Source organism: Scardinius erythrophthalmus (assembly GCF_964197995.2).
Source record: "Scardinius erythrophthalmus genome assembly, chromosome: 22".
Classification (NCBI taxonomy): domain Eukaryota; kingdom Metazoa; phylum Chordata; class Actinopteri; order Cypriniformes; family Leuciscidae; genus Scardinius; species Scardinius erythrophthalmus.
In genome coordinates, this window is record NC_138242.1 from 2,105,676 (window position 1) to 2,121,442 (window position 15,767).

General features: G+C 39.3%; 2 protein-coding genes across 2 annotated transcripts in view; both read left to right on the forward strand.

The window, feature by feature from the left end:
- The window catches only part of hecw1a (HECT, C2 and WW domain containing E3 ubiquitin protein ligase 1a), a gene marked incomplete at its 5' end in the record, with an annotated part of 69,631 nt that extends 65,796 nt beyond the window's left edge, over positions 1-3,835 (forward strand). The window contains one exon of the mRNA XM_081352120.1: positions 923-3,835. Within this exon, the coding sequence (XP_081208246.1) occupies positions 923-1,034 (112 nt within the window). The 3' untranslated portion in view covers positions 1,035-3,835. The remainder of the gene's footprint in view (positions 1-922) is intronic.
- A 682-nt stretch (positions 3,836-4,517) lies between these two features.
- stk17a (serine/threonine kinase 17a) overlaps positions 4,518-15,767 on the forward strand; it is a 65,621-nt gene continuing 54,371 nt past the window's right edge. Inside the window, exon 1 of the mRNA XM_081352090.1 lies at positions 4,518-5,037. Coding sequence (XP_081208216.1) covers positions 4,880-5,037 — 158 coding nt within the window. The 5' untranslated portion in view covers positions 4,518-4,879. The remainder of the gene's footprint in view (positions 5,038-15,767) is intronic.

Below are 15,767 nucleotides of genomic sequence, written 5' to 3' on the forward strand. Positions count from 1 at the left end.
GAATCTTCATTTTTAGGTGAACTAACCCTTTAATTGATGTTTTTAGGACACCATCACGGAATTAGTGCTTTAACCAACAGATCTTTGTGTGGTCGTCTATAAGCTTAATGTTTCGTTTACCTAACATGTGCAGTTCAATCACAACAGCGAAGGAAACCCCCATTAAGCATTATCATACTATCGAGACTTGTAAATAAAGATAACCGAGATGTAAAAGTGTCATCGGTAACACTTTACAATAAGGTTCATTAGTGAACATTAGTTAACTACCTTAGTTAACGTGAACTAAGAATGAATAATACTTCTTCAGCATTTATTAATCTTAGTTAATATTAATTTCAACATTTACCAACACATTATTAAAATCAAAGTTTGTATTTGTTAACATTAGTTAATGCACTGTGAACTAACATGAACACACAATGAACAGCTGTATTTATATTAACTAACATTAACAAAGATGGTTAAATACTGTAACAAATGTATTGCTCGTTGTTAGTTAACTTCTGAACCTCAGTGTAAGGTGTTTCAGTGTCGTCCTGAAGGCCGAGTGCTAAAGCTCACTCAGGCTTGATTTGCATCCAGTGTTTCACCTTGAAAATCATTTCTCCCGGTTGGTCTGGCACACAGAAGGACTGCGGATCAGAGCTGGCGCCGTCAGCACTAAAGCACAGCTCATATTTCTCTGTCAGGGGAAGAACGGCTGGCAGTTTGTCACTGTGTGTGTTCAGCGTCGGCAGCCGAAGCTAAACAAGGCCGGTGTGATGGAGAGGACACAGATGCCTCACTCACATACAGAATTTCACATGCTTTGCTGGGACGGAGATGGGGAACGTTTGTCAGAAATTCAGTCGCCTATTAACTCAGAGGCCAGGATGAGATCTCTCTTGACCTTTGACCCCTGTATCTGTGTGTCCTGCAGGGCTCACACATGCTTCAACCGTCTGGATCTGCCTCCGTATCCATCGCACACGATGCTGTACGAGAAGCTCCTGACGGCCGTGGAGGAGACCAGCACCTTCGGTCTGGAGTGAAGGACTGAGACTTGATGGAGAATAGATTCTTTTATTAATGTAAATACATTTATTTTCAATAACTCAAGCCACAAGAGACTTTTTAGAGATTTTTAAAGTAAATAAATCTGGACATTTGTTTTTAAATGACTTGAAATAGCATGTTTCTGCACTAAAATACAAGATATGTAGTACTTTTCTGTATTTGCGGGAGTTTGGGGTCAAAAGCCACACATGTATGCAGTAGCGAAATCACACTCGCGTCCTCCTCGTCATTCTGTCGGCTATCAGGGGAGAGCGGGGCACAGCATTACAGTTATTTTTTCCCATATTAATTTCACACGTCTAGTAAAATTATGTGGTTTTGTTTCATTAATACAGTATATACTTTTTTCTTGATTTACCCCGAAAGGATGGAAGTGAAATGTAACATGACCATCTGACAAATTAAAATGTTATATGATCTATCAAAAAATATACAAGACTAACTAAAATATTTTGTCAATAAAATACAATTAACCTTTTCATATAAAATTAATGTAAATACATTTTTTAATCATTAAAAATAAAAATAAAAATTCAGTTTGACAGCAAACAGCTTTACAGCATATTTCAAAACATAATGATAATTAATAATTTCTGAACATTGACTCTCAGTCTTTATTTACCTTTTCTCTGGTTTCTCAATAGAATTCATAAAAGTATAGAGTAGAATATCATAGTTCTATTAGAGGCTCATTGTAACGCAGTGTGACAACATGCCCCGCCTGAGCAACTGGGGTTTAAACCCCGCGAGTGTTTCTGCGGTTAGATCAGCATTAGACAACTATTAACTAACAGATATACGATTAAAATAATATCAGATTTCTCTCATTTTAAATAAACACAAAAGACAGAGATAAAAAATTAACATAAGTAAAACATTTACTAGTTTTAGTTAGTTTGAGCGTTAGTTTGTGCCCCGCCCACCCCGACATCTCCTCTCTGATTGGCTATTCCCTTAAAATGTGGTGAACTGGGATGTTCAGTGTCTGGCTGTGTTTGAAATGGAATACTAACATATTGCTGTAACACTTTATTTTACAGTGTCCTTGTTACATATGTTACATGTACTTACCATAGTAATAACAGTAAATTATGCATAATTACATGCAACTAATCCTACCCTAACCCTATAGTAAATAGTACATGTTTTTAATTAATATTACTCAGTACTTAAATATATAATTACACTGTAACAATGACACCTTAAAATAAAGCGTAACCCATATTGCTTATGAAATAATGCACATTGTTTACTGTACTTCACACGGTCAGTATTTTATGAAGGTAACGTAGTGTGTGAAACATTACACAATATGCAACATATAGCACTTCAGAAGTGCAGTAATATGCAATGCTTATGGCACACATCATCATAACGCTCTGCATGTTTAATAATTTAGCATGTTATCATATAGTTAAATGTGTGAAAATGAAAATTTGTCAGAATGATCAATTCACTGGCACATTGCATTATGGGATACAATACTCCACACAGTGTGCTCTAGGTATATAATGTGCATTGCAGCCAATGTAAAACATCATACGGGTGTTGTATGTGTGTGTGTGTGTGTATGTCGTTATGGATGCTGCATAAATAAATAATATGGGTAGTATGAGTAGTGTGCAATCCGAACAAACACAGCCACTGACCAATGCTCATATCATCGGCTGAACTCCAAACCACAGCAAATGATTTGCTTTCTTATAATCCCTAAACTGCACACACACTGCAGGGTACATGAGGATATAGTGTGCCTCCTTTAATCACATGCCTCAAAATCTGTTGATGTCATTAAAAAAGATTTTGTTTATGAGTAGAAATGGTCAAACTCCGGCGACGAGAGAAATAACTCTATAATAATTTGAATAATGCTTCTTAAAGACACATCTCTTCATATAATAATGACACTGACAATAACATTGGATCATTCACTATATTTCTCTGAAATGCTTGGAATATATTTATGACAAATTTATTAAAACCCCACCTCCACCTTGTGTATATTGCAGGTTTATCTTTATTAATAAAACAAAAATCTTCTTCTTAATGATGCATATGTGTGATTTATATATCATACAAGTCCTACAAACATGAGCTGGTTTGTCCCTCATAAGTGTAACTGTAAAACTAAATGCAAACAGACTTAGAGTCATATTTATAAAATTACTACAGGCAACAAGATCCAGATAACCAGATTTTGTATTATCATTAATATGTATGCAATATCTTAAGTGGTGCTTTTTTTTATTTGCATTTTTGTTGGACACTTGCAGCCCAGCCTCTCTGATAACCACAGTCATCACGTCCGGAGCGTTTAATGCATGCAGGCTTTTATGATCGTGTGTATCATTGCAGTTATTGTCATGAACTATGAACCCGTTCCCCTGACAGAAGGATGTCCACTTAAACTGAATCTGTGTATTAAACGCATACTATCTTTACTTATTGACAGAGATTATGAAATGACTATCTGACCGTTTGCTGTTGTTCAATGCTCAGTTGATGATGTTATAACGATGCATTTTTATCATTTTTTATTTGTTGGCAGTTTTGTATTTTATATTCTTTTTGTATTTAAGTTCAATATAAATTCATGAAATTGCATATGAAAACCCAATGAAAATTATTTCAATTGTTAATGAAAATGTAAATATACATATTTATGAATACTAATTACTGTATATCAGCCTAATTTCCTGATGTCAGTTTGTTCGAGGTGAACAGACTTTGCTTTTGCCCCAAATTGTTGTACATAAATGTCAATAAACAATCACTTTGTTGTATGTTGTATGCATTGGCCTGATTATGTTCACTTCTGTGGTGAGTTGCTACAAAACAATGCATTCATAACTACTCCAGTTCGAGCACTAGAGGGCCTCACTCGCTCCAGTGTTGGGAAGAATCCCGTCAGCAAGCACTCTTCAGTGTGTGTGTGTGTGTGTGTGTGTGTGTGTGTGTGTGTGTGTGTGTGTGTGTGTGTGTGTGTGTGTGTGTGTGTGTGTGTGTGTGTGTGTGTGTGTGTGTGTGTGTGTGTGTGTTTAAAACACAGAGCCTTTTTTAAATCGCACAGAATAAGAGCAAAATCTTATAATAAAACATAGGGTGTTTATTATCAGATAAGGTGCACATTTTTGCAATGACACCACAATAAGTTTTAATGTCTGAATTAAACTCTCCCCACAAAATAAAATAATATATTTTTTTAAATGCATGATTAGATTTAAGAGTAAAAGCCCGTTTTACGTCATTAACTAGGTAAATGTGTATGATGAATAAATAATGTATACATTCAGATTACAGTCGCTTCCTGTATAAACATTCAACGATTTAATTATCCTCTCACAATAAGCCCAACGTCAGTCTTTTTATAACTGTAAGAGATATTTTATTAATTAATCAATTGGTCGTCTCTTATTGGTCAAATGTCATTCAAGGAGAACCTCCTGCCGCCCACCGGCAAGTGCTTGATCGTGATTGGGGGAAAGGCATGTCAATCACGGCCGTTGCCCCGGCAACTGGAGTCCGAGAAGCAGCTTGACTTCAGTTACTCACTCACACACACACACACACACAGAAGCAGGAGCGAGTTGAAGAGGAAAGCTGTCCTTTCATCACCGTCTGAACATTAAACTCACTCAGGAGGACTTTTAACCGAAGATGAAAGTATCAACAGTTGATATTTTAGACACGTTTCCATGTTCGGTCTAAATTCAGCGAGAGGAACTGTGTTATTAAGCGATAGTATTCGGCTCACTGTATAAAGTGGACAGGTAAAGCACAGGTATAAGTACAGCGATAAAACATATCAGCAGCCGTTATTATGATTCCTGAATGTCCACGAACGAGCGAGTCCAGGAGCCGTGTCCGCTGTGAGTCGGGTCAGAACCGGTCCGGGCTTCTGTGCGAGATCCGAACCGCGATCAGGAGCGAGCCGTTCACCGAGCACTATGACGTCATCCCCGGGAGAGAGCTCGGCAGGTGAGATACCACTTCCGCCAATATGTGCATTTTGTATAAGCTAACGTTACTACTAAAGTTCGTTGGATAATAATTAAAAACATAAAAAATCCAAAAAAAAAAAAAAAGATACTTTATCCGTCTTAAACTGTCAACCTGACTGTGTTTGTGTCAGTCAATCAGAAGTTGTGTTTTTTAATCTGATGCACGTGCTTATATATATATATCTTTTTTTGGATTCATAAGTATTAATGATGTCTATTAATGAAGTGCTAAAGCCACGAATAAATTCTCGAGAAATGTGTTTGCCATGCATGCTATATCAAGTGTCTGGGTAATATACAGTATATGTGGATTGAAAATGTCTACACTAAAGATTCCCTGTGCGTTCCTATATGGATCTGCCATTGCATACAGTGCAATCAATGTAATGTTGCAAAAAGTGCGATGCATGACTTAAAATACATAAATGCTTTTAAGTGTGATTTGGCATTGCTTTTGCCGTTTAGATGTCTTTCAGATGCATTGATCTTCTCCTGTGAGAGACATTTAATGAAACACCCCATAAACTTTGGCATTAATGTACTCAAGCTGGATCACAGAATGGGAAAGCATTTGATGGCACTGGTATGGATGCCAGGGCTCAGTGGTTTTTAAGCCATACAGTGCACAGTATTGTTGGTGGTGTTCCTTCGCCAAGTCTCTAGGAGTTCAACGCTATGAAAACCCTGCTCTGGTTTCACTGTTACTCTTGTTTCCGAGGATATGCAATGCAAGCACAGAAAAGATTTGGGTGTATTATTGTATGCCTAATGCAGCACAGCTAGCTTTAATTTCTCCACACCAGCGCAGTTCTGATTGAGATGTATGGCTAATCCACAAACGGGACACTGACTGCAGCTTTTGCAAGATGGACTGAAGTCTGAACTCAAGCTAAGTGTGAAATGCAAGTAATCGCTAGAGAGTCTTTTTTTGATAGTTTGTTAATTTTTCAATGCTCCCAGACTTAAGTTGTGTTAGTCACACATGACAAACTCTCGTACATGTGATACCAGCAGGTTATCTGATCCTTTTGTTGGCAAAACACGTCAGGATTAATGGACGAAAGTTTGAATGTCTGGATGTCTGCCACCACCCGTTCAAGCCAAGCGATTTCATCTGGGTGTAAACAAGCAAGAGAGAGGAGACTAGTTCATGTGACGCACGTTCTACCAATCTCTCAATTATTGTTGGTTTAACTTTAAAAAGTAAGTTACTGGGTTGCCTTAAAAATATTGAGTTCATTGAAATTAAACAATTGAGTTAATGCAATGAAGGAGATAAAACTCAAAATATTATGTTATCTGAACCACATTAATTATCTAAGTTGATTTGACTAAAGATAAAAAAGTTGTGATTACAAATAATGAAAATATATATTTTTTACAGTGCATCTGCTTCCTTGTAAACTTGAATAGCTTGGGATTTCAGGGATGTGATTGGTTGTTATTTTGATGGCCATTTCCACAGTCTTCAGTGATTGATTTCAGTGGCTGGCAAAAGGGCAATGATTCTGATTTCCATCCTGAGAATCAGATTAGCCTTGATATTGCCATTTAGAGTCTAGTTAGCCCAAACACCAGGACAACAGCTGGCCGTACCTGACGTCTCGCGAGACTGATGAGTGTTTGAGTGAACATCATTGACCGTTAGTAGAGTAGTTTAGTTATAAATCGCCCATGCACTAAAGCTATCATTCAGACCCAGTCACGGCTGAAACTGGATGAGCTTATCTAGGAACATGTAACATTTGTTTTTGAAGCACAGCAGATATTTTAGGCTGGGTGAATTAGTTAAGTATAGTTTACTCTAGTTAAGGTTATCTAGGTTCTAGAATGGACTAAGAGGTTTGGTCTGATTATTGGCATACTGAGAGTTTTTACGAGTGCCAAAAATGTTCAACTTGTAAATCATTCATAAAACCCTCATACAATCATATTTGAATTTTAATTCCATGGATTTGATCTTATGTTAACTGGGGGTGAATCAGGATTTGTGAAGGCAGAGACTCCTAAGGATTATTTTTATTTTTTATTTTTTTTGTGCTCACAAAATGAGGGTGTAACCACATTTATATGCACACAATTATTGCAACATAAATCGAATTTTGTAAGGATGACATATATATATATATATATATATATATATATATATATATATATATATATACTTTTTTTTTGTTTGTTTTTTGTGCACATATTAGGGGTGCAACGGATCAAAAAACTCACGGTTTGGATCGTTTCTCGGATCAGAGTCACGGATCGGATCATTTTTCGGATCAGCAAAAAAAAAAAAAGAGAAAGACAAGACAAATAAACACAAGTTTTGTCTTTTTGTTTATTAACATTTTTAAAATATTAAATTAAAATATATAAAATCAACAGTGGGTGCGCGACGGGTTCATTCCATGAAGCGTGACTATAAACACACTGATAGCGTTTGTGATGGCTTTATCCCGGTCTGATTGTGCAACGTTGAGCAGCCTTCGTTTTCACTCCTGTCAGCGAAACACCGGGGTGATGTCGCTTCAAATGCGTGGCCATGCTTGATGTGTTTCTACGGATGTCTCGATACCACTTTTCACTTCCGATACGATACCGATGCCGCAGCATATCGGCTATTTGCCGATACCGATATCAATCCGATATTTTTATTTTATTCTTGAACTAATACTAATAATAATAAAATATATGGAAGCACTTTGCTCAATTAGCCACATAAAAACATCTCACTCAAATGGAGAACAAATACTTCTCCAGTAGCCTATATAGTCCACAACAACAGTTGATAATGAAAGACTGTCACCCTTTATTCAAAAGACCTTGAGATATGTTTGGTAATTGTAGGCTACCTGAATGAATTTAAAATTAATTTGCTATATTTCAGATCAATATATTTGTTTCCTTAAAATTCTAATTAACTTTAACGTTATTCTCATCTGAATTATAAATCATTTATTTCTGTATAAAATTATACTACCATTAAAAACACATTTGATTTTCTTTTTTAATCAATGTACAATGTGTAACTTCAAAATAAACAGATTACTCTGTTTGAGGACAAGAAATGAAAACCAATGCAATATAATGAATATGTCCAAAAGATGAGATAATTTTTGCTTTCAAACAGCGTGTGTGTGTGTGTGTGTGTGTGTTCGATCGCGCCCGTGCCTCTCTCCCTCTCTCTCTCTCTGTCTGACACACACACACACACACACACACACACATTCCAGCATACATCGCAGCCTGTTCATTTTGCTGCGTTCATGTTTTTTTTACAGTCTATGGTTCACACCATACGCGAATAGAGAGTCAAATTCGCGTCTAGTTCGATGCTTTAACAGTTTGAATCCTTTCGCGCGTCCAAAGCGAATAGGACGCGCCGCGCGCGTATAATGATAAAGCGAGCGTTTGAAGCGAAATAGACGCGTGTTCCAGGGAAGCCAAAATGCTCCCATACAGGGGATTTAAATGACGCGGGGCGTCCTTCGCTCGCCATGACCACGCTGTGTGTGGACTGAACATGCGCACAACTTTTGTTTTTCCATAAATTAATCCGCGGATCACGTGTGTGCCGAACCGAAGATATTGATCCGAACGGATCACGGATCAATGATGATCCGTTGCACCACTAGCACATATTGGATATTTCATTGAGCACACTCATTTTACTCTATTTTTTTTACATTTAATGCATTCAACAATTTGTATTTCATTTTAACACTTAACATTCATGCAAACCCTAAAGGGATATGCATTTTTCCGTGCTGTTCACTAGGGATGCACCGATATGAAAATTTTGTCCGATACTGATAACCGATAATTCTTTGTATTTTAAACCCCTTAATATTGGCCGATACATCTAAGTCAAAATTTTGATATACTATTTAAGAGCCCAGGGATGGAAATTAGCACCCGCCACCAGCCAAATGCGGGTGATTTTGTGTTGTGGTGGGTAAACTCGCTTCACCTACCGGCCACCGTGGCGGGTAAATAAAAATGGCATACTGTTTCACACGGATGGCGGACACTTTTAGAGGCGTTACATCGCAGGCGTTAAGAGGTCTGCAGAGAAAACATCTCAGGAGGAGCCAGTGGACAAAGAGGTGAAGGTCAAAAAACGTTTTTTTAAAGAACGATATGGAGAAAAGCAGACAATGGGGAGTCCCGCAATTGGTTAGTTTACGACGAGACAAGTTCTCGGTATGTCGTCAACACGCTTCAGAAGATTGTGTGTGTCAGGCACGGCGCCAGGATTTCAGTTTTGGATGGGCCGGACCAATTGTGGGTGGGCCTTAAATTAAAAACGTTATTCAATCACTGTTTAACCTAATAAAAATTACTGACTAATATACTGACTATCATCCACTCGCGAGGCAGAGGCGCTGGCGCCCTCCTAGCAACGGCGCTGGTCGTCGAGAAGGATATGATACATCATGAGATGCGCAAATATGTCTGGAGACATGACATGTAAAACATGATTTTGACCACTTCATCGAGTTTTGTTTTGTAGAAAGACTCTTTTTAAAAGACTTTCGTTTTGTATAAATTGTATCTTAATTTTGATCAATGCTTTATCAACCAATTGCCCGTATTTAATAAATAAGAAGCAAATATATAGCAGACAATGTAATAAGGCGCCGACACGATCACTTGCATTGCACGTGAACTGGAGGGCGCCGAAACTCAGCTTGTGCCTCACAGATTTTAGAAATATAGGCTATCTATTATAGAAAGCTTGAAATGTCTACTTTTAAACGAAAATATTCAAAACCAAAAGAAATAGGCTACTCTCTGATTATGAAATCCATATGAAATGTGCATTTCTCTCTGGCGTTCATGGCGAGTACGCATCGTCAACTTTGAAACATCATCGAAAACACCAGTTTATTAATAAATAATTAAATGTCTCCTTGCTATTTTAGACACATTCATAATCATTACTTTTACCGGTTCTTTGTGGCAAGCTTTATGCATGCGGTCATAACGCTCATTATCCTGTGTAGGCTAAATAGCCTATTTAAGTAGCATAATTAAAATAATATACAGGGGTGATTTGTCCACGAATGGCTTAAATGAACAATTACTAGTCAACTAGGAAAAAAAACTTTAGTCGGAGGCAGCCCATATTCCGAGCCAGTCTCAGGCCATTCTGGGTTGAGCGAGCGACCCTAAGCGGAATGAGCGAGCGGAGCGGGATATTCAGAAATGCGCTCTCCACTCACGAGCTCTGATCGGAACAAACCCGAACTAGCCTACTGTCTGCCGAATTTGCGCAGAAACATCAAAATAGACATAAAAATTAAAATTAAAATTTTAAAACTAAACATTTAGACTATTTTAACACAAATTATGAGCGTAATGACGATTTTTTTATAGTTCTTGACAAAATTAGAATATATTAAAGGTTTTTTTTTAAGACAATTTTTGGGTGGGCCTGTTGAAAAGTGGGTGGGTGGCCTACTAACGCACCCATAACGCCGTGCCTGGTGTGTGTATAAGAAAGAAAGAGAAAATGTCAGTATTTCATTGAGACTTGAGATTAAATAAACTGCTTAAGTATTGTAGATCTTGTAGTATTAATTTTCACATGCAGTTACACATTGTTGGTTAAAAACAAGAAAGTGGCTGGTAAAAACATTGAGTGGCTGGTAGATTTTGCAAACAGTGGCCGGTGGACAAAAAAGTTAATTTCCATCCCTGAAAGAGCCTGATTACAAAAACAAGTCTTACCGTTAAAAGCCACGTCCCAAGCACACGATTATGATGTTCTCATTATAATATTATGTAGCCGAGATGACAGACTTGCGCTGCACATTGAACTGTGTTTCCCGAAGTGATTCCGATCATATTTCAAGCAATTTAAAACCATCATGTTGAACAGTGCACATCTGAAGCGTCTCAGCTGAAGGAAGTAATACATTATTTATCGGTTTTTAGATATCAGCCAAATTTTCTTATTGGGCAGATAACGATAACATTAAAAATTAACATATATCGGCCGATACTGATATGGTGGCTGATATATTGTGCATCCCTAAACAGAACAAACACTCCCATTGGTTTACATGGAGGTTATGCGTGTGATGTCACCGTCGGACGGAGTGACTGAGTGGCAGAAACACTGAGTGGCATCATTGGTTTTCAGCGTGAACGCCGCAAAAAACACACAAAACACATTTAAAACGGGAAAGAGCTTTGGGATCGACTGTACAACTAGATTTGACAAGAAATCTGAGGTATATTTTTACAGACTGCTGAAAGCTAGAACAGAGAAGCAAATGAATCCGCAAATCATTGAAACAACTGGATCCAGGCAGAGAAAGCTGGATTTGCAGTTTATGATTTTGTGTCAGTATGCTGAATTATGGGGTAAAATCATACCCTATATATTGTATTGTTATATATTGTATTGACAACTCATCAATTTAATATTTACCATCATATATTCTGCATAATTGGATGTTTTTAAGTAAACACTGACAAAAAATGACACAAGTTTTAGGGCTGGATGATATGATGATATATATATCATTGATATAAATGATCACATGGATTTACACCTATATTGTATTTATATAAAGCGTTCACAGGCACATTTGCTTTATGTATTTCCCCGGTGTGGAAATCAGGCTCATATAAATGTCAGGAAACACGAATCCTGGCTCAATATCGATATCCACGATCACTGGATCTTTGGTAAGTTGTAAGGAACACTATACCCACTCCAACCTTTAGTTTAAAATGATAATTGTTTGTTTTACTCACGTTTTCACAGTTTCCGCTGTTAATCCAGTCCCGGTGAAGCTCAGCGTCAGCGCACACCCACTAGCTATACGGTGGCCGATATATCGTGCATCACTACTGTACATTACAGTTGTGGAGCTTAAATTCACTTGTGGCATTTATTTATTTTAGTTTTTAGTGTTTTATTTTTAATTTGAGACAAATGTGCCTTCCTACAATTTTATAATTTCAAGTTTATATGAATACATAAATACTTCAATACATCATTTTTATTATATTCAGATAGTTGTTTTCTATGTACCGTACTAGATGCTTGTTTGAAGGACTGTAGTCAGTACTGTACATAGAAAAGAACGATCTGAATATAATAAAAACGATGCATTTATTTATTTATTTTGCCTAAATGAACACTTTGAAATGTTTTTGCAAATGAATGTACATTCAAATTCACTTTTTAAAAAAAATGAATGTCAGGTCTGGCGTGTCTGGGAAGTAATCACAGCGTCTCTATTCGAGACAATATTCCGAGATGCCGCTGTAAGATTGAAGCGTACGAGCAGTGCTGTGGTTTATAGAGGCTCAAATGTGGACAGTTGACCCTTCGCAGGGAGTTTGATTGACAGGCGATCTGACCAATCACAATCCGCCATTCAAAGCAAAGCTGTCAGGAGAGTTAGTAGATTAACGTTGGAAGATTTGAACTTGAAATTTGAAAAAAGTGTACTGACGTCTTTCTACGGTTAAAACAACATACCTTCTGATGTTCATTCATGTTTATTTGATGCTATAAATGAACTAGAAGGAAGAGATGATCGGTTCACGAGCCGCTTTTACCTGAGCGATCTGTCAGACACATTAAACAGCCACAAAACGCTATTTATTGTTTACATTTTGTTAAAAAATGACCAAATTTGAATGTTGAGACTTTGTTTCAAAAGTACCCTGGTCTGTCCTGTCTCAGTGTGTTATCAGTGTCCTCTCTGCTCCGCGATGTGTGTTTCACCAGAGAATGTCTAATAAGGGGAGAACTTCCACTCTCAGTAAACTTCCGGCTTCTGAACTGGCTGCAGTTCCACTCTGGCTCCACATGAGGGCGCTCACAGGACGAGTGCAGAATGAATGGAGGTCTATAGCGCTATACCCCTCAAAATCCACTTTTCTTGGGATATAATGTTTTGTCTAGTAATTTGAATGTTGTATTCGAAAGGAGATGCAAAGAAATTACACATTGCTGGGTGTTAGACTTTTTAGAGTCACTTATTTGCTTTAAAAAGTCTTTTAAAATGTCAATGACGTCACACACATCGTACGACCAGAGATACTGCTTTATGGCAATCCTTCAGTCACTCTGGTGCTTTCGCGCTCTGCACTTTCTTTTCTCTCGAGGCATCGACAACACAGCTGACACAGGTAAACACAACACAGCTGACACAGGTAAACACAACACAGCTGACACAGGTAAACACAACACAGCTGACACAGGCAAACACAGCTGACACAGGTAAACACAACACAGCTGACACAGGTAAACACACAACACAGCTGACACAGGTAAACACAACACAGCTGACACAGGTAAACACAACACAGCTGACACAGGTAAACACAACACAGCTGACACAGGTAAACACAACACAGCTGACACAGGGAAACACACAACACAGCTGACACAGGTAAACACACAACACAGCTGACACAGGTAAACACACAACACAGCTGACACAGGGAAACACACGACACAGCTGACACAGGGAAACACACGACACAGCTGACACAGGGAAACACAACACAGCTGACACAGGGAAACACACAACACAGCTGACACAGGGAAACACACAACACAGCTGACACAGGTAAACACACAACACAGCTGACACAGGGAAACACACAACACAGCTGACACAGGTAAACACACAACACAGCTGACACAGGGAAACACACAACACAGCTGACACAGGCAAACACACAACACAGCTGACACAGGTAAACACACAACACAGCTGACACAGGCAAACACACGACACAGCTGACACAGGGAAACACAACACAGCTGACACAGGCAAACACACGACACAGCTGACACAGGGAAACACAACACAGCTGACACAGGTAAACACACAACACAGCTGACACAGGGAAACAACACAGCTGACACAGGTAAACACACAACACAGCTGACACAGGGAAACACAACACAGCTGACACAGGGAAACACAACACAGCTGACACAGGTAAACACACAACACAGCTGACACAGGTAAACACACAACACAGCTGACACAGGTAAACACACAACACAGCTGACACAGGCAAACACACAAAACAGCTGACACAGGCAAACACACAACACAGCTGACACAGGTAAACACACAACACAGCTGACACAGGCAAACACACAACACAGCTGACACAGGTAAACACACAACACAGCTGACACAGGCAAACACACGACACAGCTGACACAGGGAAACACGACACAGCTGACACAGGGAAACACGACACAGCTGACACAGGTAAACACACAACACAGCTGACACAGGGAAACACAACACAGCTGACACGGAAACAATACAGCTGACACAGGCAAACACACAACACAGCTGACACAGGTAAACACACAACACAGCTGACACAGGGAAACACACAACACAGCTGACACGGAAACACACAACACAGCTGACACAGGCAAACACAACACAGCTGACACAGGGAAACACACAACACAGCTGACACAGGGAAACACACAACACAGCTGACACAGGGAAACACACAACACAGCTGACACAGGGAAACACACAACACAGCTGACACAGGGAAACACACAACACAGCTGACACAGGGAAACACACAACACAGCTGACACAGGCAAACACACAACACAGCTGACACAGGCAAACACACAACACAGCTGACACAGGGAAACACACAACACAGCTGACACAGGGAAACACACGACACAGCTGACACAGGTAAACACACGACACAGCTGACACAGGTAAACACACGACACAGCTGACACAGGCAAACACACGACACAGCTGACACAGGTAAACACACAACACAGCTGACACAGGCAAACACACAACACAGCTGACACAGGCAAACACACGACACAGCTGACACAGGGAAACACAACACAGCTGACACAGGGAAACACAACACAGCTGACACAGGTAAACACAACACAGCTGACACAGGGAAACACAACACAGCTGACACAGGGAAACAATACAGCTGACACAGGCAAACACACAACACAGCTGACACAGGTAAACACACAACACAGCTGACACAGGCAAACACACAACACAGCTGACACAGGCAAACACACAACACAGCTGACACAGGTAAACACACAACACAGCTGACACAGGCAAACACACGACACAGCTGACACAGGCAAACACACAACACAGCTGACACAGGTAAACACACAACACAGCTGACACAGGCAAACACACAACACAGCTGACACAGGGAAACACACAACACAGCTGACACAGGCAAACACACAACACAGCTGACACAGGTAAACACACAACACAGCTGACACAGGGAAACACACAACACAGCTGACACAGGCAAACACAACACAGCTGACACAGGCAAACACAACACAGCTGACACAGGCAAACACAACACAGCTGACACAGGGAAACACAACACAGCTGACACAGGGAAACACAACACAGCTGACACAGGGAAACAATACAGCTGACACAGGCAAACACACAACACAGCTGACACAGGTAAACACACAACACAGCTGACACAGGGAAACACACAACACAGCTGACATAGGCAAACACACAACACAGCTGACACAGGTAAACACACAACACAGCTGACACAGGGAAACACACAACACAGCTGACACAGGCAAACACACAACACAGCTGACACAGGTAAACACAACACAGCTGACACAGGTAAACACACAACACAGCTGACACAGGCAAACACACA